This window comes from Panthera tigris, chromosome X (genome assembly GCF_018350195.1).
Source record: "Panthera tigris isolate Pti1 chromosome X, P.tigris_Pti1_mat1.1, whole genome shotgun sequence".
In the NCBI taxonomy this organism is placed as follows: Eukaryota; Metazoa; Chordata; class Mammalia; order Carnivora; family Felidae; genus Panthera; species Panthera tigris.
The window spans coordinates 88030363-88053157 of NC_056677.1; the positions used below are offsets into that span (position 1 = coordinate 88030363).

Sequence of the window (22795 nt, forward strand, 5' to 3'; positions counted from 1 at the left end):
CAAAGAGTCTAAATGGTGGGGGCTCTTGGGTGGCTCAGTCGGTTGAGTGTTGGACTCTTGGTTTCAGCTCAGGTCATGATCTCGCGGTTTCATGGGTTTGAGCCCCACATCAGGCTCTGCACTGGTAGCGTGGAGCCTGCTTGGGATTCTCTCTCTCCCCCTCTCTCTCTGCCCCTCCCCACTGCTCTGTCTCTGTGTCTCTCAAAATAAATAAGCTTAAAAAAAGAGTCTAAATGGTGGGAAAAGAGTCTAAATGGTGGAATTTCACGCACTGGAACAATCCAGAGGGGAGAGACTTCCGGGAAAAGGACCCTTCTCAGCTCTTCTCACATTAAATCATATGGGTTAACCATCTACACTACCTATGCACAAGGCCACTCTGGATAAGTGCAACTTTCATTTCAGTGTCCTTAATCTCCTATTACCATTTCCATAACACACCATGTATTTGTTTGTGATCAGTCCTGAGACCCTATAAAATATTAAATCACAACAAAATTTTCACTAAATTTTACTTGGGCAGGAAAATGGGCTCATGTTGAAGAGCTTTCCAATAAGGGAAAAGAACAAAAGTGAATCAGAAAATAAGTAATGGAATAGATCATTACCCAAACATTCTGATTACATGTCAGCCTAATTCTCAGAGAGGGTACTACCAGATTTATTTTGCTGTAGGTTGTTAAAATTTAAGTGGGTGGTCCCAATCAAATCCCAAAGCAGCCTTGGGTTTCATAATCATTCACTTTGCACTACCCAAAAAGACTTCCGGGGACTTCTCTCCTCTGTTTCTGTATTTAGCAACTAGGATACGCTCAAGTAAACAGAAAAGCTTTTTGGTTATAGGCCCTTATTCTCCTCGAATTCATGTTTATTCAGTCATCTACTGGATATTTATTGAATGACTACTATGAACCAGATATGGTGATGGGTGATACAACGGTGAGCAGAAGCAGAGCAAGCTCTTGTCCCCGAGGAATTACAGCTTGGCTAACTATGACAAATCCTGCATATGATCAACAGTAGTGTGCTGACTGCAGGCGAGGAAGCCTGGGCTTTGGTGTTGCACTGGGGAGGGCCTCCAAATCACAGTGGTCTATGAAAAAGGGACTAAAACATAGTAATTCTTGCCCAAATGGCTAAGGAATCATGTATGGATATCTTCAATGTCCTTCAGAGTACCAGGTGAAATTTACCTCCAATATTGTATGCTGAGAAGTTAATATTTGCAGCTCTTTTTAAAAAATTTTTAAATGTTTATTTATTTTGAGAGAGAGCAAGCAGGGGAGGGGCAGAGAGAGAGGGAGACACAGAATCCGAAGCAGGCTCCAGGCTCTGCGACATCAGCACAGAGCCCGACCCGGGGCTCCAATTCATGAACCACGAGATCATGACCTGAGCTGAAGTCAGACATTTAACCTAACGAGCCACCAAGGCGCCCCGATATTTGCAGCTCTTACACTGGCCACTGTGTAACTCAAGTTTGATGAACTTTCAGTAAGGAAAGGTGGAAGAGCTAGAAGGGAGCTTTGAGGTAATAGCACTTGACCTTTTTCAACTGCAGCACCTCTGAGGGTAATAACACACACCATGTGTGTTATTGTGATGGCCTATTATGGGGTAGAGGTGGGAGATAATACAGAATTACCTTCTTAGTTGGGGAGGCAGGAAGGGGTAAATGTAGTTTTAAAAAGCTGGATCATTCTGGGACGCCTGGGTGGCTCAGTCGGTTAAGCCTCCGACTTCTCACGGTTCGTGAGATCATGACCTGAGCGGAAGTCGGACGCCTATATGACTGAGCCACCCAGGCGTCCCCAAACCGTAAGTTTTAGTAATGAAAAGATCATTTTACAATGTCTATGTGCGGGAAAACAAGTTAGAGGGTCTTATGAAAGGTTTAAATCAATCAATAGTCAATAATCTTGTCTTTGGAACTTTGGTTTCAAAACAAGGCAAAACAAAGAATTAGAGATGTTAATGTTAGGGTTCCAGGAAACCAAAAACAAACCACCAACATAACTAAAAGCAAAGCACGGGGGCGGGGGAGCAGGGGGGAGGTGTTACAACTAACAGGTTATCAAAATGTCATAGTACTTTCCATTTGGTCCATTTTTTGAATAGAGGTCAAAAGAAAATGGACCAGGATCGAGGAAAGCTAGATTCCTCTAGCTCTGGGTGTCTTCTCAACTATACAGTGGAGATGATTTTTGCTTTCTTAAAGGCTGCAGTGGAGAAGGGATTATAAATATTTATAAACTATATAGTGTGGTAGAACTATACTGTTGTAGAAACCACCTCCCCTGATAACTGACTCAATATTCTTTTTTTTCTCTTGACTGGGTACTCTTAACCTTTTGGCGAGTCACAGATCCCTTCGAGGATCTGATGAAAGCTACAGAGCCCTTTTTGCAGAGAAATGCACATACAAATTTTTGCAGAACTGTGAGCCTGGAGCCATAGAACCCAAAACAAGGAGCCCCCACTCTGTATCAGATTTGCTCACAGATTGACCTGGGGGCTCTATAGTGTTAATAGGACACAGAAACAGAAAGCAGCAGGCACAGCCATGTAATGAATTCATTGTAGTCGGTATAGTTAAGAAACTGGGAAATCAAAACACGGGGGTCATACATTTACATTACTGTGTCTAAAATTATGAAGTAAAATGCTGATTTACCCTGAATATCATAAAACTCAAATTGCAGGTTCCGTCCAAGATACTTAGAATTTTTTCCACTGTTCCTATTTACTCACATCTTTCAACTTCTTTCCAGTTAAGCTTTGCAATTAAAATTCTTTTTCTTCAGTTCATTTGGAAGTGACTATAAAACCTGCTGACATTAAATCAGCTTCATCTCTATTGGGTTTCCTTTATGAACAGATAACAATCTGATCAATATCCAGTGCCCCTAACAACCTTAGTTTATACAAATCAGTGATTTATTGTTAACAAACCACTTCACTGAAAATGCCAATAGCCCACAACTTAACTGAGGCTTGGTTCCATCTGTTTCTTATTAAAGAACGAAGATCAGTTTTTTTTCACACCCACAAAGCCTATTACCTCAGACTAATAAAGTCAGCATTTACGAAGAGTAAACGCCTTCAGACCGGACAGGCCCAATTAGACACAACTCTCTGATCACGCTAAAAAGGATTGGAAAGAAATGATTTCCCCTGTCATCATTTTTAACCCTGGCATTCAATAAACAGAAGTTTAATTCCTTAAGAAGATGCCTCCCTGATTAATATTTGTAAAGATCAGCGCTCACAATATTTATGTGAGTTTTGCCTATCAACGACATGGTTCACGTTTACAAAACTCATTTTAGCTACTGGGTTGTTAAGTCTCTGACCCCAAATTAATCCAAGTTTGTGGGCTCACCTGGATCACTTACTTTAAGCAATATATGCAGCATAAGATTTAAATTAAAAAAATAATTTGAAGAGCCACTTGGGAGTCCATTAGAGTTTACGACTGGTAACCATTTGAGTTGTTTCCCTAAATTGAACTCAAGGTTCCACTTACTTTCTTTTGCTCCACATTTAATTAGCAATTCAGAAGATGAGTACTTTTAAAGATTTTAGTGGCAGTTCAAGCTTCATGAATTTTATGGACTTTGGAGTCGGCAAAAGTGAGAAATGTCTTTATGAAGGATTTTAAGGCTTGCATGAATTTCTAACAGATTTGAAAGAAAAACTGGAAGATTCTAACAACATTTTATTTTTGGTTTTTGAAATACAAATCAGAACTCATTTTTGTTACATGTAACAAGCTTGACATTTCTTTGCAGTACAGGACGGTGACTTAATATAGGTACTTTGAAACTCCCTTTTTAAAAACAACACATTTTATTTTGGAAGAAAAGGGCTTATTAAAAAGATGCATGGGTACACAGGCTGTTATTTTTCATTATATTTTAGTGTTTATGAATTCCGAACTTGGGTAGCATGCCCTCCAACGGAAAATTTGGTCCTTTAAAATATATACGTATTCCTCCTGTAACAAAAATAAAGTTGCAGTGTACTGTTGAGAAAAACAAATATTTGGTATAGGCTTCTGAGTGAGCTTGAGAGACAAGTCAGGATGTGTTTTGACCAGACAGAGGGAACATTCGAAAACCTCCCTAGGAACTCGTGGTGGGACAAATGGCCTGGTGCTACTGGGGTTGTTCTGCCTCACAGGGGACTTGAGGGTACGCGGGAGGGTGCCAAAGACTCACAACAGCCACAGAATTGCTTACTCAAAATTAACCAAGATTCAGTACATAATCATACGCAACAAGAGTAAAACAATCTCAACAATTAATCTATGCCTGGAAAGCAAGTTGCAAGCTTGGACCAAACACCTCAGCAGGAACGATACTCGACAGATTTATAGGACACTGAAGATGAGAGAAGACCTCCATCATCTGCAGATGGTGCCTTGGGCACGAGTACATTAGCTTCCAGGGCACTGGGGACAAGCACAAGACGCACACAGGAAGAATGAATCTGAGCTGCTTAACTTTCCACCATCCTCTTGAGTATTAAACCCAGGCCACCTTTGGCCACTTGCAGTGGTGTCTTTTCTTCTTTATTCTCAATGTAAATACTTGCTCCTTGGGACACCAGCAGTTTTGCTTCTTCCACTCTCTCTTCATCACAGGCTAAGTGTCTGGAATTGAAGACCACAAAGACTGATTACTCCCTACCAACTCCATGTAACGATGAGGATTTCCTGATACATGGTCTGAACTGCACATTATTAGGGAGTATAGTACCAGGGTATTTAATCAGGAAAGGAAAATCAATTTGCCTGGGAAGGACCGCTTGTAAATTAAAATTCAGTGGAATGGCCTTGTAATACCTGATCATAAATCATAATTCTGGACACATTACAGGACAAGAAGGGATTGAAATGCCAGCCTAAGAGCAACTTCCATGCTTTATGGAGATTAGGGTGTTTTTTAATTTTCTAATTTTTGAATTTTTATTTATTTTTTAAATGTTTTTAAAGTTTCATTCATTTTTCAGAGACAGAGAGCGAGCACAAGCGGGGGAGGTACCGAGACAGAGGGAGACACAGAATCCGAAGCAGGCTCCAAGCTGTCAGCACAGAGCCCCATGTGGGGCTCAAACCCACAGACTCATGAGATTATGACCTGAGCCGAAGTCAGACGCTTAACTGACTGAGCCACACAGGCGCCCCTGAGATTAGGGCGGTTTACACCGAATGCACACAATAATTCAGGGCTAGAATTTAGAAAAGCCCCAATCTGTATAACAGGCTAATAGCAAGTTGTGTAGTTTAAATTTTTCAAAGAACCATTTAAAAGATTTTACCTCATTTGATCCTTATATCCACCTTGTAAGTCAGCACAGTACTATTATCACCATTTTATAGTTGAAACTGTGACAGAAGTTAGAGTCCTTGCCTGTGATGACACAGCTGAGCAGTAACTGAGGGAGAAACTTTGGCAGGCACTTACAGTTTATCAGGCAGGGTGTTAGGCACATTTCATGTTATTTTATTTAAGCCTCAAAACAATGTAGTGGGGAAGGAATTATTCTTCTCATATTACAGATGAGGAAAGTAAGACTCAGGAAGGTTAATTTACTTCTCCAAGTTACCTAATGTAAGTATTTGATATAGTTGGTTAGGTGGCTAAGCTTGAATTGAGTAAACAGTCTCCAGCTATCCCTCAATCCTAGCCTCTTCCCAGGACCCTTTCCTGCCTGACTCTTCGGGTTCCTCCTTGTTATGGAGAAAAGAGCTAGAAATTGCAAGTCTTTCTAAACAGAGTCACTCAGGACTAAAGAAAAGATTTTTATTTATGTATTTATTTTTTTAATGTTATTTATTTTGAGAGAGAGAGATAGAGATGAAGACCGAATCCCAAGCAGGCTCTGCACCATCAGCACAGAGCCCCATGTGGGGCTCGAACCCATGAATCGTGAGATCATGACCTGAGTTGAAAGCAAGAATCGGACACTTAACTGACTGAGCCACCCAGGTGCCCTGAGAAAAGACTTTTAAAACTGAGAGTGAAGTGGTGCCTGGGTGGCTCAGTTGGTTGAACATCTGATTTTGGCTCAGGTCATAATTTCACCATTCATGAGTTCGAGCCCAGCATCGGGCTGTGTGCTGTCAGCAAGGAGCCTGCTTCAGATCTTCTGTGTTCCCCCCCACCCTGCCCCTCCCCTGCTCTCTCAAAAATAAACAAACATTTAAAAAACTTAAAAAAAACTAAGAGTTAAGAAAACGGTACTTAAAAAAACTGAATCTCACTTTAGACTAAAAAGGAGATTCATAGAATTTCTGGTTCAAAAAAGTCACCACCCAATAAGGAAGAAAAGTAGCTAAGTAATGCAGAAAAAAATACCAAGGCAGAGGACGGCCTCAGGTCACACATGTAAAGCAATTCCAGATGGATTTGACAGTAACAGTAACTGTCAACCAAAACCAATGCAATGTTAAAAAAAAAAAAAGCCTATAATAAAAATATAGTTAAGTATTTAACTAACTTCAGGGTGAGAAAGGAATTTCTATTCCTGAGGGAAGATGACTAGGTTTGACTGCTTAGAAGTTGAAAAACTTCTGTTCTTTAAAACAATAATGAACATGGACAAACTGGGAAAAAAACAGTTTCAAGTAACACAGCAGGTTAACATTTTTAGTATGTCAATCAAGGGAGCTTAAAAAAATCACTAAAAATAATTTAATTCCCCAAAAGCAAACAGATAAAGGAACCCAAAAAGGTACAAGTTAGAGAAGAAATCTAATTAGTTGAAGGCATTAAAAAACGTTTAACCTCCCTGAAAATGAAAAAATATAAATGATAACTACGAGGCACCATGTCTGATAGAACAAAAGGATAGTTCTAGTGTTGGTGAGGGGGCAACAGGCACCCTCAAACTGTTGCTGGGAGGGTATAATGATACAATTCCTCTGGAAGCAACCTGGCAATACCTAGCAATACTCTTAAAATGTGTGTATTTGTTGACTCAGCAATCCTACTTCTAAGAGTCTATTCTAAGGTAATTATAAGCAAGAGGGCCAGAGATTTTTGTATGAACTTGGTCAATGTGGCATTATTTATACTCGTGGAAAACCCAAAAAAGCTTAAATGTGCAGGAAGAGGAGTGATTAAATTTTGGCACATCCATAAAATGGAACTGCATACGGCCATTCAAAAACATTTTAAAAATAGCAACATTGGAAATGCTCATGATATACTAGGTTAAAAAAACAAGATATAATTACGTACATAGCATTATCCCAATTTTGCAAACAAATTTTTTTAAATATGCACATTTGTGTACAAAAGAATGGGAGGAAATATATAAAAAATGACATAGGGAATTTTAATTTTCATCTTCACACATCTGTGTACTTTACCTTTTTTTTTGGTCATACACATGTATTACATTTCCAAGCAGAATAAAAAAAGAAAACGATGTGTAATTAGTGCAAGAGGGCTAATGTCAAGGAGAATACAAATGACTGCTACTTGTCACTTACAGAGGAGTGTTACCCTCAGTGTCTTGGATATTTGTGGATGCTTTGTAGTACAGAAGGATATGAATCATCTTCAAGTTACCCTTGGCTGCCGCCCGGTGCATTGCTGTAGCCTCGTAATGGTCCTTCGCATCTGGATTAGCCCCGCCTTCCAGTAACATGACAGCAATCTGGACCGATGGAGGAGAAAACAACGCAGGTATCAGTTTGTGGCCATAGACAGCTTTAAAACTCAAAAACGGCAGCCAAGGAATGGAACCCTACCTCAAGTCTGTTTTTGGAAGCTGCATAATGTAGGGGAGTACAGCCATTTTGGTTGACTGCATTCACCTGGGCACCTTTACCCAGAAGAGCTTTTACGATCTCATCCCGGCCAGCAGACGCAGCAATATGAAGTGGAGACCAACCTGCCTGTGAAAGAGGTAGGCAGCACAAAAACGGGGGGGCGGGGGAGGGTGGTAGAGGAAAGGCACAGGGATTAATACTAGCATGCAGGTAAGGTTTACACAAAGCTGTGTGTGAACGGTTTAAGAAAATAACATTCTTTTTCCCTCATTAAGCACTGCAGAGAATGTGGGCAGTAGATGCATACAAGAGGGGAGAAAAACCACCCATAATCCCCTAACAAATAATTATATATATATACACACACACACACACACACACGTGTTCTCAAATTGGGATGGCAGGATATAAAGTTCTGTGAGTTTGCATTTCCCACAATGTCCACTTATCGTTTTGTTGTTATTCTTTGGATTTTTATGTTTATTGCTTGCATATTACTTTATTGTAGAGATATTCATACTGTATTCAACCATTCCTGCATTAAATTGTTTTTATTTCTTGGCTATTATAAGTATTATTTCAGTGAGTATCCTTGAAGAGGAATCTTTGCCTACAAAAAATTCCATCCTTATTCTTCACAAGTTTTATCTTAATAGAGCCAATATCATTACAATAAATCTCTCTATAACAACAAAAGGATATTCAAGCCCTAAGTATTCAGGTCGTATTCACCAAAAACAAAACAAAACAAAAACAAAAAACAACAACAACCCCCCCCCAACTTCCCAACATAATAAAAAGGATTTGTAGTATTATAGCCTTAATCTGCGTGTTAACCTTAACCTCCAGGGTATGAATGGCAGAATGAACATTCTAAAATAAGGCAACCTCTAGTCCTGTGCCTGGTCACCAGGGCCCCTTGCTGTGACTGCCTAGTCATAAAGGTTTCAATTTTGTTTGTGAGCTTAATACTCAGTTTTCAGTGAACACTAGACTAGAGGCTACAGATAACTTGGGCATTTATCAACTCTGCCTGGTCCTCACATCGTCTTTATCGTTCACAGGCACTCCAAGCTGCAGCAAGAATTCAACAATTTCGGTATGTCCGGCTGAGCAGGCCCAATGCAATGCGGTTCTGCTGTCCTGCACGGGAAACAGAGAAGTGAGAAGATCAACATTCTTGAGATGAAATAGAAGGTAAGAAAGCATAAAAAATTAATATTGAGGCCAGCAAACCTACAGTTTGGAAACAAGAAGTAGAGAGCCCTGGACCCTCAGGTCCTTAAACTATATTACTTATTGCTGTAAGAGACACCAAGGTTTTAGTAACATGGAGGAGAATCCACTGACAGGTGTAATTCTGTGCAGAATACAGCCATGAAAATGGCAGAGCAAGAAACTGATTTCAAGGCTTGGCAGAAATAGAGCTTTGGCTATTTACTGTTATATTATTTATGTTCTTTTATACCAGGCACTGCACTAGGAGTTTTGCAAGCATCATGTCATTTAATCTCCATGTTCCTGTACAGTGGACATGAGCCCCATTTTACAGATGAGGAAACTAAGAATCCTCAGGGTAAGCAATTCGTCCAAGGTCACATAGCTATTAAATGGTGAAGTTGGGACACAAACCCCTGTCTGACACAAAATTTCTAGATACTCTGGTAAAAAAAAAAAACAAATCTTAAAAAAAATTTTTTTAATGTTTATTTATTTTTTTGAGAGAGAGAGAGCACAAGAGCAGGGGAGGGGCATTGAGAGAGGGAGACACAAAATCTGAAGCAGGCTCTAGGCTCTGAGCTGTCAGCACAGAGCCCGATGCAGGGGTGGAACTCGCAAGCTGTGAGATCATGACCTGAGCTGAACTCAGACGCTTAACCAACTGAGCCATTCAGGCCGCCCAAGAACAAATGAATCTTATGGGAAAGAAATGTCTATACAACTAGTTGAGATTATCCACATAATCATTTAAAAATCATGCTACCCACAAAATTAGACAGCAACGTTGCTTTTAAAAAATAATAAGCTAGGAGTTAGTCATTTCTCTCAAAGGGAATTTCCTTTTTGCAGTGACAGCTGTATTTCTTAGCTCTATGGAAAAGAATGTGGTATTTCAAACTTTATTACAAAATAATTTCAAACACATAAAAATAGAGGGAATATAATAAAACCCATATGCTTATCACCTAGATTTAGTATTTTGTCATATTTGCCTCACTTAGTTTCCTCCATGACATTTAAAAAAAACAAATCCTAAATATTATGACTTTTCATCCCTAAACATTTCAGTATCTAAAGAAGGATGCTGTCTAAAATAGCTATGAGACCATTATTACACCTATCAAAATTAACACTAACTCCTTTATAACATCCAAAGCTCAGTCTGTATTCAGATTTCCCCAGTAGTCCCCCAAATGTTTTTTTAACAGTTGCTTTGTTTCCATGAGGCTCCTTACAAGGCCCATAATTTGCATAGGATTGTTGGTTCTTAAGTCTCTTGATCTTAAATAGCTTCCCTCTTTTTTATGCCACTGACTTGATGAATAGATTATTAAAACTTCATTTGACATTATTAAGTTAAATTAAAAGTATTAAAAACGATCAGACCATAATGAAAGTAAACTAAATAAAGATAAGGCCATTTTCAGGTTAAGCAATAAAGGAAAGTTCCAGAGTAAAGTCTCCTGACTTCTACTCTTCTCAAAGACACAAAATGGGGATTCACAAGTATGTGACGCTGTCTGGCTAGTGCTTAGCAGGGTGCCTGTCATGTAGAATGCAATCTATAAATATTTGTTGGCTTGTTGAGGTCACAGTGAATCTCTCTAGAAACGCAGGGTGAAAAGCATGGGGGTCCCTTGAGCCGAAGAGCAGATTTCCCAAAGTCCATTCACTTTTGTTCGGCCTCCGCCTAAGAATGCCCCTTCACCCTCTAAGAAAATCTCACTCACCCTTCAAGGTTTAACCAACCTTCTCTCCTTTGCAAAACCTTTCCAAGTCTCAGGGAGACTGAATCAGGTCCTGCCATTCTATGTTCTGAAAGCCCCATGTAAACTTCTCTCCTGAGTATTCGTAGGACAATGCTACCGGACGCATGATCCAGGGTTACTTTAACAACGTCTGCTTCTTCCACTCGACTTATCCCCAGCTCCTACTAAACTGCCCGCCAGAGAATTGGCTTTCGGTTACATATGTTTCATTGTATACATTTACTAGAAAAAGTAAACAAACACATTAAAAAAAAAAAAGCCTTCCATCTCCTCCTCACGGGTATCTCAAAGAGTAGGCATTTCTGAGAAACGCGGTAAACGTTCTAGAAATATCCAAAATTTAGCGTGCTTAGTATGGGCCTCCTCTTCCCCCAAATATTTGAGGTTTACGGGGCTAGCTCCTACCGCCCGATCCCGAGTCCTGAGGTGACCCCGGGGAAGGATAGGGCGGCGGGGGCGGGGATCTGGCCCTCACGGAACCGGCCTCCGTCTGGGCCAGGCCAGGCGGCCACGTTGGGCCTTGTCGACACGGCAGCCTGCGGAGAGGCCCCAGCACTCCTTTACCTGGTCCGTTCTAGTAGCCAGGGATTTATCAGCCAGGATCCTCTCCTTCAACTCCTCCAGCTTCCCGCTGTAGGCCAGGTTGCAGACCATTAGGTTAGATACACACCCCTCCATTTCGCCTTTCCAGGATCTCCGTGCAACACCGGACCAACGACCGCCTCACGTCTCCAGCCTTGACTGCCAATCAAAAGAGCCGACAGAGTTCCACCAATCACTGATCTTTCTCGTGCCTTTGCCCCTTTCCCACCGCGGGGCGCCTCTGGGAGTTGTAGTTCGAGAGCAATTCCGGGAGGGGAGGCTCCTTTGAGGCGGTCGCCGGCTCTGCCCCTAGCAGCGCGGAACTACAAGTCCCAGGGTCCTTGCGGCCGCCGTAGTCAAGTGGCCGGTGGAATTGGCCCAGGATGACAGCTGGAGAATGGAGTCAGGTACGGGGAGCGGCTTCGTGTGGAACCGGGGTGGGTGGTCACTGTTGGGCCATTGAGTCGGCCACGAGAAACGGGTACAGGGTCCTGGCAGGAGAGTTATGGGAGCCTGAAGGTCCTGTCCCACGGGGGCCCTGTGACTTGCAGTGGCAGGCGGAAGGGACAACAGTAGGAGCTGAGGACTACCTCCTGAGCTTGTGTGGATGGCTGTGGCTACCCTCCCCCTCTCTGCCGCCGCCAAAGGAGTGGAAAGAAGTAGGGGTTAATTATTCTGACATATTGGCGGAGCGGCATCAGGGCAGAATTCTGTAACAGCAGTGATAGCATATGCCTCCATAGTAAGGTGATGTGCCAGGGTGATGCCAAAGGCAGGGTGTGAGGCCGTAAGAGCCACTTGATATCTAATTGACCTCGGTGAGTCCATGGCCTGGTGACATCACAACTCGATGAGAGTCTTGATATTGTGGTATGGTGTTGGCCCTTTAGTGTCATGATAACAACGATGGCCTGGAGGCTTTGCTAGAAATATTAAGCTAATAGTGTTTCTATTTATGGAAATCCCAAATAGTGCCATAGCAGAAGAGATGCAAGGCTTATCCTTTATAGGCATATTCAGGAGGGCGTTATGCCAAAACTAGGTAATGATAAGAATACACTCAAGAAAGAGACTGATAATGTTTGTATGTATCCTGTTATAGTGTAGAGCAGGGCTTGGCAAACTTTATGTGAAGGACCAGATAGTAAATATTTTAGGTGTTGCAGGCCAAAAAGCAAAATTGAGGATAATTTGTAGGCACGTATATAACAAGACAGAAAACAAATTTCAACAAATGTTTATTGATGGAATCCAAAAATAAAATAATAGTTGAGTACTTGTTTTGTAATACAGGACTACTAATAAGAATAATGGAATTCTTTTTTTGGGGGATAACATTTGGTTTAATTGGGGATTACAGTCAGTGTTCCCCATCGTAAGAATCATGTCAAATGTTCATCTGTTAATGCTGATCCGTAATGAGATTTTTTATTTCATCTTTGTAAACGTCTCTTCGCATTGATAGGTACTGCCAAATACTGATATCAACCGACAAACATACCCTTGTTAACTTTTATTTGACTTTTTAAATTTCAGCATAGCTTTAGTTTTATAGAAAAGTTGCAAAGATAGAGCAGAATTCCTGTGTACCCTTCACCCAGTTTCCCTTACTGTTGCTTTCCTATTTTTAACAGCTTTATTGAAATATTTTTTTACATTGAATAAAATTCACTCACTTCAAGTGTACAATCAAATGATTTTTAGTAACTTTACTTAGTAGTGCAGCCATCCCCATAATCTGTTTTAGAACATTTTCGCTCTCCCAATAAGATTGCCCTCATGCTTATTTATAGTTAATTCTTATTCCCACTCCCAGCCCCAGGTAACCACTGATCTACTTTCTGTCTCTATAAATTTGCCCTTTTTTGAGATTTAATTTAAATAAAATCATACAATATGTGGTCTTTCATGCCTGGCTTCTTTCACTGAGCATAATATTATTAAGGTTCATCCATATTGTAGAATGTATCGATACTTCATTGCTTTTTATTGCCAAACAGTATTCTACTTTATAGCTATGACACATTTTGTCTGTCTACTTACTAGTTAATAGTTTGTTTCCAGTTGTTGGCTATTATGACTAATGCTGCTAAGAACATTTGTGTGCAGGTCTCCCTGTAGACATATGTTTTCATTTCTTATTGGTAGATACCTAAGGGTGGGATTACTATAACATATGGCAAATTTACGTGTAACTTTTTAAGAAGCTGCAAAACTGTTTTCCAAAGCAGCAGCACTATTTTGTTTTTCCCCCAGCAATGAATGAGGGTTTTTGTTTCTCCAGATCCTCACCAACATTTGTTATTGTCTGTCTTTTTACTATAGCCATTCTAAATGGATATGAAATGATAACTCATCTGGTTATAATTTGTATTTCCTTAACGACTAATGATGATGAACATAATTTTATGTGCTTATGAGTCAGTTGTGTATCTTCTTTGGTGAAGTGTCTGTTCATATATTTTTTCCACTTTTGAATTGAGTTATGATCTTTATTACCTTTTTACTGTTGAGTTGTAAGAATTGTTGATGTATTCTAAATACAAGTCCCTGCCAGATGGATGATACGTGGATATTTTCTTCTTGTCTATTGCTTGTCTTTTCATTTTCTTAATGGTGTCTTTTGAAGTGCAAAAGTTTTGAATTTTGGTGAGGTCCAATTTATAATTTTTTCTTTTGTAGGCCATGCTTTTGATGTTATGCATTTTTAAAAAATGTACAATTTGATTATTATTAATGTAATTTAGAGTTGTGTTACCCTCACTGCAGTCTTAGTTAAAAGATTTCCATCCCCCCAGAAAGAAACTTCGTGCTCATTTTCAGTCACTCCCCATTTCTACCTCCTGCCTTAGGCAACCAATACTTTCTTTTTCTACAGATTTTCTTTTTCTGGGTTTTCACATGAACAGAATGACACAATATGTGGTCTTTTGTGTCAGCCTTCTTTCACATAGCATGTTTTTGACATTTATCCAAATTTTAGTATTTATCAGTAACTTTGTTCCTTTTTGTGGCTGAATAATATTCCATTGTATGGTTTTACAACATTTTATTTATCGGTTCATCAGTTGATGAGAATTTGGGTGGTTTCTACCTTTTGTTTATTATGAATAATGCTTCCCTATGAACATTCGTGTGCAAGTTTCTGTGCAGACATGTTTTCATTTCTCTTGATACATAACTACTTGTAGAATTGCTGGGCCACAAGGCAACTCTATTTAACTTTGTGAGGAACTGCCAAACTGTTTTCTACCACCTCGGCACCATTTTACATTCCCACCAGCAATGCATGAGGCTTTCAGTTTCTCTGTATCTTTACCAACGCTTGTTAATGTCTACCTTTTTTATTATAGCCATTCTAGTGGGAGTGAAGTGGTATCTCACTGTGACTTTGTTGTTTTGACTTGTGAGAGCATGGGAAGTGTATAAAGCATGTGGACATTGCTTTTGACTCAAACAATGTTAGTTGTTGAAATGACTTTCCTGCAGTGTAACTTTCACAAAGAAGGCTGTTTGCCTTGTTATTTTAGATTGGATTGATTAAGGAACATTATCAAGTCTTCAGCAAAAGCTAATTTCCAGAGCCATTCAGTGTTTGATAATAGTGGTTGAGGGCAGTTTTCCCAGCAGTTAAAAAATGTAAAAATCATTACTACCTTGTTTACCGTAGAAAAAAACACAAGTGGACTTCATTTGGCCTGCCAGATGCTAGTTTGCTGATGGGCTGATGTAGAGTAAAAGTGTCCTGTATGTAGTAGGTGTTCAGTAAATGTTTATCTTGTTGATTACAGAGATACAGCAGGCTTGTTGTATGGTATTCACACAGGAGTGAATATAGTAACATTTTACCTTAATAATACATCAAGGAATTGGATTTGATTGCTAAAAACAGCTGGAAAAACAACTCGAAGTACCTCTCCTACTCAGTGACTTGTTTGGGTAATCTTCTTTTATAGATGATGTGCTGTACTTTTATTTTATTTATTTTTATTTATTTTTTTTATTTTGATACAACATGGCAGTTAACTTTCAATTCTGAGTCCCTTAAGGCTAAGGGTAAGGTACCCCTTGGCTTTTTGAAAGCTGAAAGATAAACAGATGTATAAGGGAGAAGGTCCCTTTTGTCTCTGGCCCCAAGTTATGAAGGAACAATGTGGTTACTGTTTATCTATCAAGAGTCAAAGAGGCCCCTGTTGGGACTGACTCCCTTGCTGCTCTTATGATTGAATGTTTCCTATTGGCTTTTCTACTGGTCACCTAGACTGTAGGTCCTAAAACATGCCAAGTTCATCTTCTGGACTTAATAATGTTAAGGATAACTAACATTTATAGATCACCTGTGTCAGTTATTGGTCTTATCTCATTTAATCCTTCACAACAACCTTATGAGGTAGGTACTATTGTCCCTCCAGTCCCCGCCTATTTAAAACTGAGAATGCTGGTTCAGAGAATTGAGGTAATCTAACATGCCTAAGGCCACACAATTTAGTAAAAGTTGGAGCTAAAGTTGAAATCCAGGACTATTCTACTCCAAAGCCCTAGCACTTAACCACTACAACATACTGCTCAGTATTGCTAAAGATGAAATTATGTATTAATGAAAACCTCAGATGATGCAATACTAATTCCTGTAGCTCTTTGGGCTGTAACTCTACCTCTGTAGGGAAATGACATGTTTTTCACACTCTAGAGCAACGCTGTTGTATAGAACTGTTTGTGATGATGGAAAAGTTCTGTATCTATGCTTTTCTAGTTTGGTAGTGTTAACTTTAAAAGTGGCAGTGATTTTAACAGCAAAAATAGGTTTATTAAGGAATAGCAGAGAATCAAAATTCAAGACATGTAAGCTACCGCAAAACCATAGGCAAGTCTGGAGAACAAAGGAGAGGAAGGCTCTTTTTGAAAAGGGGGGAGTTGGTAGGAGCTGTTCTAAGCAAAAAGTCCATTGGGGTAACCTGGGAGTTTGAAGTGTAGTGGCTTTTTACTGGTTGAACTGTGAGTCTCTCATTGGCTGGTCTGGTTCCACCCAAGGAGAAAATCGTTCTTCCTCCTGCTGGGATAGTAGCGTATAGGCTTCTTTCTGATGGGAATACAAGATAGGTCTCTTCCTGTTGGGGGTCTGTGATTGACAAACCTCCCTTTCTAGCCTCTTGATTCCATTTTATTGATGTTTCCATTTATTAATTTTCACAATTGCCACTATTCACATTGAACACTTGAAATGTGTCTAGGAACTAAAATTTAAACTTTATTTAATTTTAATTATTTTATTTATTTTTTTTTTTTTAAATTTTTTTTTTCAACGTTTTTTATTTATTTTGGGGACAGAGAGAGACAGAGCATGAACGGGGGAGGGGCAGAGAGAGAGGGAGACACAGAATCGGAAACAGGCTCCAGGCTCCGAGCCATCAGCCCAGAGCCTGACGCGGGGCTCGAACTCACGGACCGCGAGATCGTGACCTGGCTGAAGTCGGACGCCCAACCGACTGCGCCACCCAGGCGCCCCTAATTTTAATTATTTTAAATTTAAACAGCTTCATGTGGCTAGTGGTTATCATTTTGGACAGTGCAGAGAGAGCTAATTTCCCCCCAGGTGCTCCTTTCTAATTAGAAAGGTGATAAGTATCACAAAATATTTTACTCAGTGCAAATATTCTTTTCATAGCATAACTGGAAATGAAAATATTCTATAGTGAAGCAAACCTGAGGATACCTTACACAGGGTGAATGTGAATCAATTAACCATATAATAGTCTCAGGGATATATTCTGGGTTAACCAGAATGAAACTCCTCCATCCCTACCACTTACTGGATAAAGTTTGAACAACTGGCATGAAGGTACTTTGCAATTCATTTTTCATTGTTTAAAATGTAATCTGTTTATGTGGCTTATTGCAAACATAATTGACAGTTGCCTGATTTAAGAGGAGACGTTTTAATCTGTGGCTCTAATATTAAAAAAAAATAATGTTTATTTTTAAGAGATAAAGAGAGAGTGTGAGTGGGGCAGGGGCAGAGAGAGAGGGAGACACAGAATCCGAAGCAGGCTCCAGGCTCTGAGCTGACAGCACAGAGCCTGATGTGGGGCTCGAACCCACAGACTAGCAAAGTCATGACCTAGGCTGAAGTAGGACGTTTAACTGACTGAGCCACCCAGGTACCCCTAATATTTTTTAAACACATGTTTTGATCTTACAGATAAATGTCTTTGGTGTTGCATGTCGCTGGCCTATATAAACCTTCCCCATTTAAAATCTATCCCTTCATAAAACTGGCTGTTATAATAAAACATTTTATTTATTTGTTCCTTGGGTTTCAGCTCCCACTTTCTTCTTTCTGAGTGATTTGCCTTCTAAGTGGTTTCTTTAAACTTTTTATTATCAATAACAAAAGACTCACAAGTTGTAAAAATAGTACAAAAAGTCTCCATATATTCTTCCTCCAGTTTACCCCAGACATTTTATATAATCATAATACAATATGAAAAGCAGGAAATTGACACTGGAATGATGTGTGTGCACAGTCTTGTGTTACTTTATCACATGAGTGGATTTGCGTAACCATCACAGCAATCAAGATACAGAACTATTCCATCACTAGAAAGCTGCCCTTTTATGGTCACACCTACCACTAACTGCCATTGTCTGTACCCCTGACAAATATTAATTTGTTCTCCTTCTCTATAATTTTGTCATTTTGTGAATTTTATACAAATGAAATCATAAAATATGTAACTTTTCCAATTTTTTTTTACTTCATAAAAATGACCTTCAGATCCACCCAAGTTGATAGGTGTATCTATAGTTTGTTTTTTTATTGTTGAGAAGTACTCCATGCTTTGGATATACCAAAATTAGGGTTAGGTTGAACCCTTCTACTATTGAGGGACATTTTGGTTTCCAGTTTGGGGCTACTGTAAATAAAATTGTTATGAACACTTGAGTATAGGATTTTGTTTGGACCTAAATTTTCATTTCTGTGATATAAATGCCCAGCAGAGCAATTGCTGGGTCATATGGTAAGTATATGTTTAGTTTTTAAAGAAACTGACAGACTTTTTCCAGAGTGGCTATACCATTTTGCATTCCTATCAGTAGCGTATGAGAGTTCCAGTTTCTCTGTATCCTTGCCAGTACTGGTATTGTCATTGTTTTATTTGAGCCATTCTGATAGGTGCATAGTGCTTGATACCTTATGATTTTATTTGAATGTTTCTAATGGCTAATGATAGTGAACATTTTTTGTGTGTTTATTTGCCATCCCTGTATCTTCTTCCATGAAATGTTTCTTCATGTACTTTGCCCATTTTCTAAAATGCATTGTTTGTTTTTTTTAACTGTTGAGTTTTGAGAGTTCTTTATATAGTTTAGATACAAGTGCTTGGTCATATGTGTAATTTGCAAGTAGCAGTCTGTGGCTTGTCTTTTCATCTTATGAATAGGATTTTTCACAGAGCAAGAACGTAATTGTGGTGAAGTCCAATTCATCGATTTTTTTTCTTTTATGGATTATGCTTTTGTTGTTGTGTATAACTCTTAATTAAGCCCTGGATCTCAAAGATTTTCTCCTAGATTTTTTCTAAAAGATTTATGGTTACATTTTACATTTGAAGTCCATGATCCATTTTTTTGTAATTTTTGTATATAGTGTGAGGTTTGAGTTGAGATTAAATTTTTTTTAATGTTTATTTTTGAGAGAGAGAGCACGCGCACGCGAGCAAGGGAGGGCAGAGAAAGACGGAGACCAAGGATTTAAAGTGGGCTCTGTGCTGACAGCAGAGAGCCCAATGTGGGGCTTGAGCTCACAACCACAAGATCATGACTTGAATTGAAGTTGGATACTTAACCGACTGGGCCACCCAGGTGCCCCGAGATTAATATTTTAAACTATGGCTATCCGATTGTTTCAGTTTCACTGAATCGCTTTTGTACCATGGTAAAAAAAAATGAGTATGCTGAATTTGAATAGGCCTATTTCTGGGTTTTCTGTTCTGATTCATGTGTCTGTCTATGTGTCTGTCACTCTGCCGTACCCCAAAGTCTTCATTACTATAGCTCTATAATAAATTTAAAAGTAGGGTAGAGTGATTCCTCCTCCTTTATTATTTTTTCAATATTGTTTGTTTCTTTTTCTGTTCCTATACATTTTGGAATAATCTCGCCTATATCTAAAAAATATTTTTGCTAGGATGTTGATAGGAATTATATTCGACCTGTATATCAGTTTGGGGAGAATTGACATCTTTACTATGTTGACCCTTCCAATCCGTGAATGGTGAATATCTCTCCATTTATTTATATTTTCTTTCATTTCTTTTATCAGCATTGTATCATTTTTAGCATTGTGTAGTTTTCAGCATACAAGTCCTGTACATAGTTTTTGAGAATTATTACTATTTCATTTATTTGAGTGACTCCTAATGGTATTGTATTTTTAATTTTGGTTTCCATGTGTCCATTGCTAGTAATGCAAATGATTTTTGTATGACGAGCTTGTACCCTGCATTGTTGCTGAATTTCTTGACTACATTCTAGGAGGTTGTTTTTATTTATTTATTTGTTTTGGTAGATTTCTTAGGATTTTCTTTGTAGACTATCTTGTCATCTGCAAATAGGGACAATGATGTTTCTTCCCTTTTACTCTATAGGCGTTTTATTTATTTATTTATTTTCCCATATTGTTCTGTCTAGGACTTCCAGTATTGTGTTGAATAGCAGTGGTGAGCGCTTGCCTTGTTTCCAGTCTTAAGGAAGGAGTGGTTAGTCTCTCAGCATTAAGTATGATGTTAGCCGTAGGGTTTTTGTTTTTGTTTTTGTTTTTTTGGCAGATATTCTTTTTAAAGTTGAGGCAATTCCTTTTCAGTTACTAGTTTTCTGAGGATTTTTATCATGAATGAGTGTTGAATTTTGTTAAACAGCCTCTTCTGTATCAGTTGATATGACCATATTATTTTTCTTATTTAGTCTTAATATGGTGGATTACACGGATTGATTTTCAAATACTGAACGAGCTTTGTATCCCTAGAATAAACCCACGTGGTCATATAGTGTATAAATTTGTTTATATAGTGCTGAATTCTATTTGCCAATACTTTGTTAAGGATTTGTGTGTATGTATTCATGAATGATATTGGCTTGTTATTTAATTTTTTGTGCTGTCTTTGTCTGATTTTAGTACCAATGAAATGTTGGCCTTATAAGAGTTGGGAAGCATTCACTCTTCTATTTTCTGGAAGAGATTGTGTAATATCAGTATTAATTCTCCTCTAAGTGGTTGGTGGAATTCTTCAGTGTAACCATTTGGACCCAGAGATTTCTTTTCTTGGAGTTTTAAAAGTGCAGATTCAATTTCCGTAATAGTTATAGGGCTACTCAAATGATCTATTTCATATTGGGTGAGTATGTGTTTACACTTTTCAGGAAATTGGTCCCGTCTACCTAAATTGTAAAATTTATATGTGTGAATTTGTTTGTAGTATTCCCTTATTATCTTTTTGGAGTTTGCAGAGTCTCCAGTGATATCCCCTGTCTCATTCTGATATGAATTTGTGTCTTCTTTCTTTTTTAATTTATCACTCTTGCTAGGAGTTTATTTTATTGATCTTTTCAAAGAATCAGCTCTTTTATTTCATTGATTTTCTGTACTGATTTCTAAATTTTTTTAACATTTATTTATTTTTGAGAGACAGAGACAGAGCATGAGCGGGGGAGGGGCAGAGAGAGAGAAGGAGACACAGAATCTGAAGCAGGCTGCAGGCTCAGAGCAAGCTGTCAGCACAGAGCCTGATGCGGGGCTCGAACCCACAAACTGTGAGATCATGACTTGAGCTGAAGTCAGATGCTCAACCGACTAAGCCACCCAGGCGCCCCTGTACTGATTTCTAGTTTTAAATCTTATCGATTTCTGCTCTTATCTATTATTTCCTTTTACTTCCGTTGGGTTTATTTTGCACTTCTTTTTGAGGTAGGAAATTATATTTTTTAATTTGAGGCTTTTCCTCCTTTCTAAGGCAAACATTTAGTGCTATAAATTTCCCACTCAGCAGTGGTTTTAGCTGCACGTCACATATTTTTATTGTGGTAAAAAATACATAATATGAGATCCATCCTCTTAACAAATTTTTAAGTGTACATTACAATATTGTTAACTATAGGCATGATGTTGTATGGAAGATCTTTAGAACTTTTTAATCTTGCATGACTGAAACTCTATACCCATTGAACAGCACCCCCCCCCCCTCACCGTTTCCCCCTTTGCCCAACCCCTGGAAACCACTGTTCTACTTTCTGTTTCTTTGAGTTTGACTACTTTAGGTACCGTATGTAAATGGAATGAGGCAGTGTTTGATGATCTTCTGTGACTGGTTTATTTTACTTAGCATATTATCCTCAAGGTTCATCCAAGTTGTAGCATGTGACAGGATTTCTATTTATATAGTAGACTAATATTCTCTTGTATGTATATACCACATTTAAAAAAAAATCCATTCATCCGTTGAAGGACATTTAGGTTATTTCTACCTCTTGGCTATTGTGGATAATGCTTCAATGAACATGGCAGTGCAAATGTCTTTTCAAGATTCTGATCTTAGTTCTTTTGGATAAATACCCGGAAATGGGATTGCTGGATCATATGGTAGTTCCATTTTTAATTTTTTGAGGAACTGCCATAGGGCTTTACATAATGGCCATTCCATTTGTTCATTCCCACCAACAGTGCACAAGGCTTCCAGTTTCTCCACATTTTCACCACTACTAGTTATTTTTTATTTTTTTATAATAGTCATCCTAATAAGTATGAGGTGATTTTGCATTGTAGTTTTGATTTGCATTTCCCTGACAATTAGCAATGTGGTTTTGATTTGCATTTTGCTGACAATTAGCAATGTAGAGTATCTTTTCATATGCCTGTTAGCTATTTGTATGTCTTCTATGGAAAAAAGTCTATCCAAATCCTTTGCTTAATGTTAAATAAAGTTATTTGGGTGTTTTTGTTTTTGCTATTGAGTTGTAGCCGTTCCTTACATATTTTGGATATTAACCACTTATCAGATACATGGTTTGAATATATTTTCTCCTATCCCATAGATTGCCTTTTCATTCTGCTGATTTTTTTTTCTGAATAGAAGCTTTTAAGTTTGGTGTAGTCCCACCCGTCTGTTTTTGTGTTGGTTAACTGTGCCTTTTTTTTTTTAGTGTCATATTCAAGAAGTTATTGCCAAGACTAATGCCATGAAGCTTTTGCCCTACTTTCTTTGAGGCATTTTATAGTTTTAGACCTTATGTTGAAGTCTTTAATTTTGAGTTGATTTTTGTGTATGGTGTAAGATAAGGGCCTGATTTTTCTTTTGCATATGAATGTTGTTTTCCCAACATTGTTTGTTGAAGAGACTATCCTTTCTTCATTGTGTACTCTTGGCATGCTTGTCAAAGAACATTT

At 38.7% G+C, this 22795-nt stretch overlaps 2 protein-coding genes across 5 annotated transcripts in view; one reads left to right on the top strand and one right to left on the bottom strand.

Moving 5' to 3' along the window:
- Positions 1-3700: 3700 nt before the first annotated feature.
- Positions 3701-11509, bottom strand: PSMD10 (proteasome 26S subunit, non-ATPase 10). Of its 3 annotated transcripts, XM_042975030.1 has the most exons (6): positions 11338-11509; positions 8828-8926; positions 7763-7909; positions 7563-7668; positions 7379-7447; positions 4592-4654 (listed from the first exon to the last, which is right to left on the bottom strand). In XM_042975030.1, the coding sequence occupies exons 1-5, from the start codon at positions 11449-11451 to the stop codon at positions 7404-7406; spliced, it is 510 nt and encodes a 169-aa protein (XP_042830964.1). In that variant the 5' UTR covers positions 11452-11509; the 3' UTR covers positions 4592-4654; positions 7379-7403. The 3 variants fall into 3 exon arrangements, with proteins under 3 accessions (XP_007090708.1, XP_007090709.1, XP_042830964.1); XM_007090646.3 differs by lacking the exon at positions 7379-7447 and having other exon boundaries at positions 3701-4654; positions 7502-7668; XM_007090647.3 differs by lacking the exon at positions 7379-7447 and having other exon boundaries at positions 4562-4654; positions 7581-7668.
- Positions 11510-11702: 193 nt separating this feature from the next.
- The window catches only part of ATG4A (autophagy related 4A cysteine peptidase), a 64132-nt gene continuing 53039 nt past the window's right edge, over positions 11703-22795 (top strand). For both annotated transcript variants that reach the window (XR_006213376.1, XM_042974021.1), the window contains exon 1: positions 11703-11762. Coding sequence is in view for 1 of the 2 variants with exons in the window: in XM_042974021.1 (XP_042829955.1) it covers positions 11753-11762 (10 nt within the window). In the remaining variant the exon portion in view is untranslated. The remainder of the gene's footprint in view (positions 11763-22795) is intronic.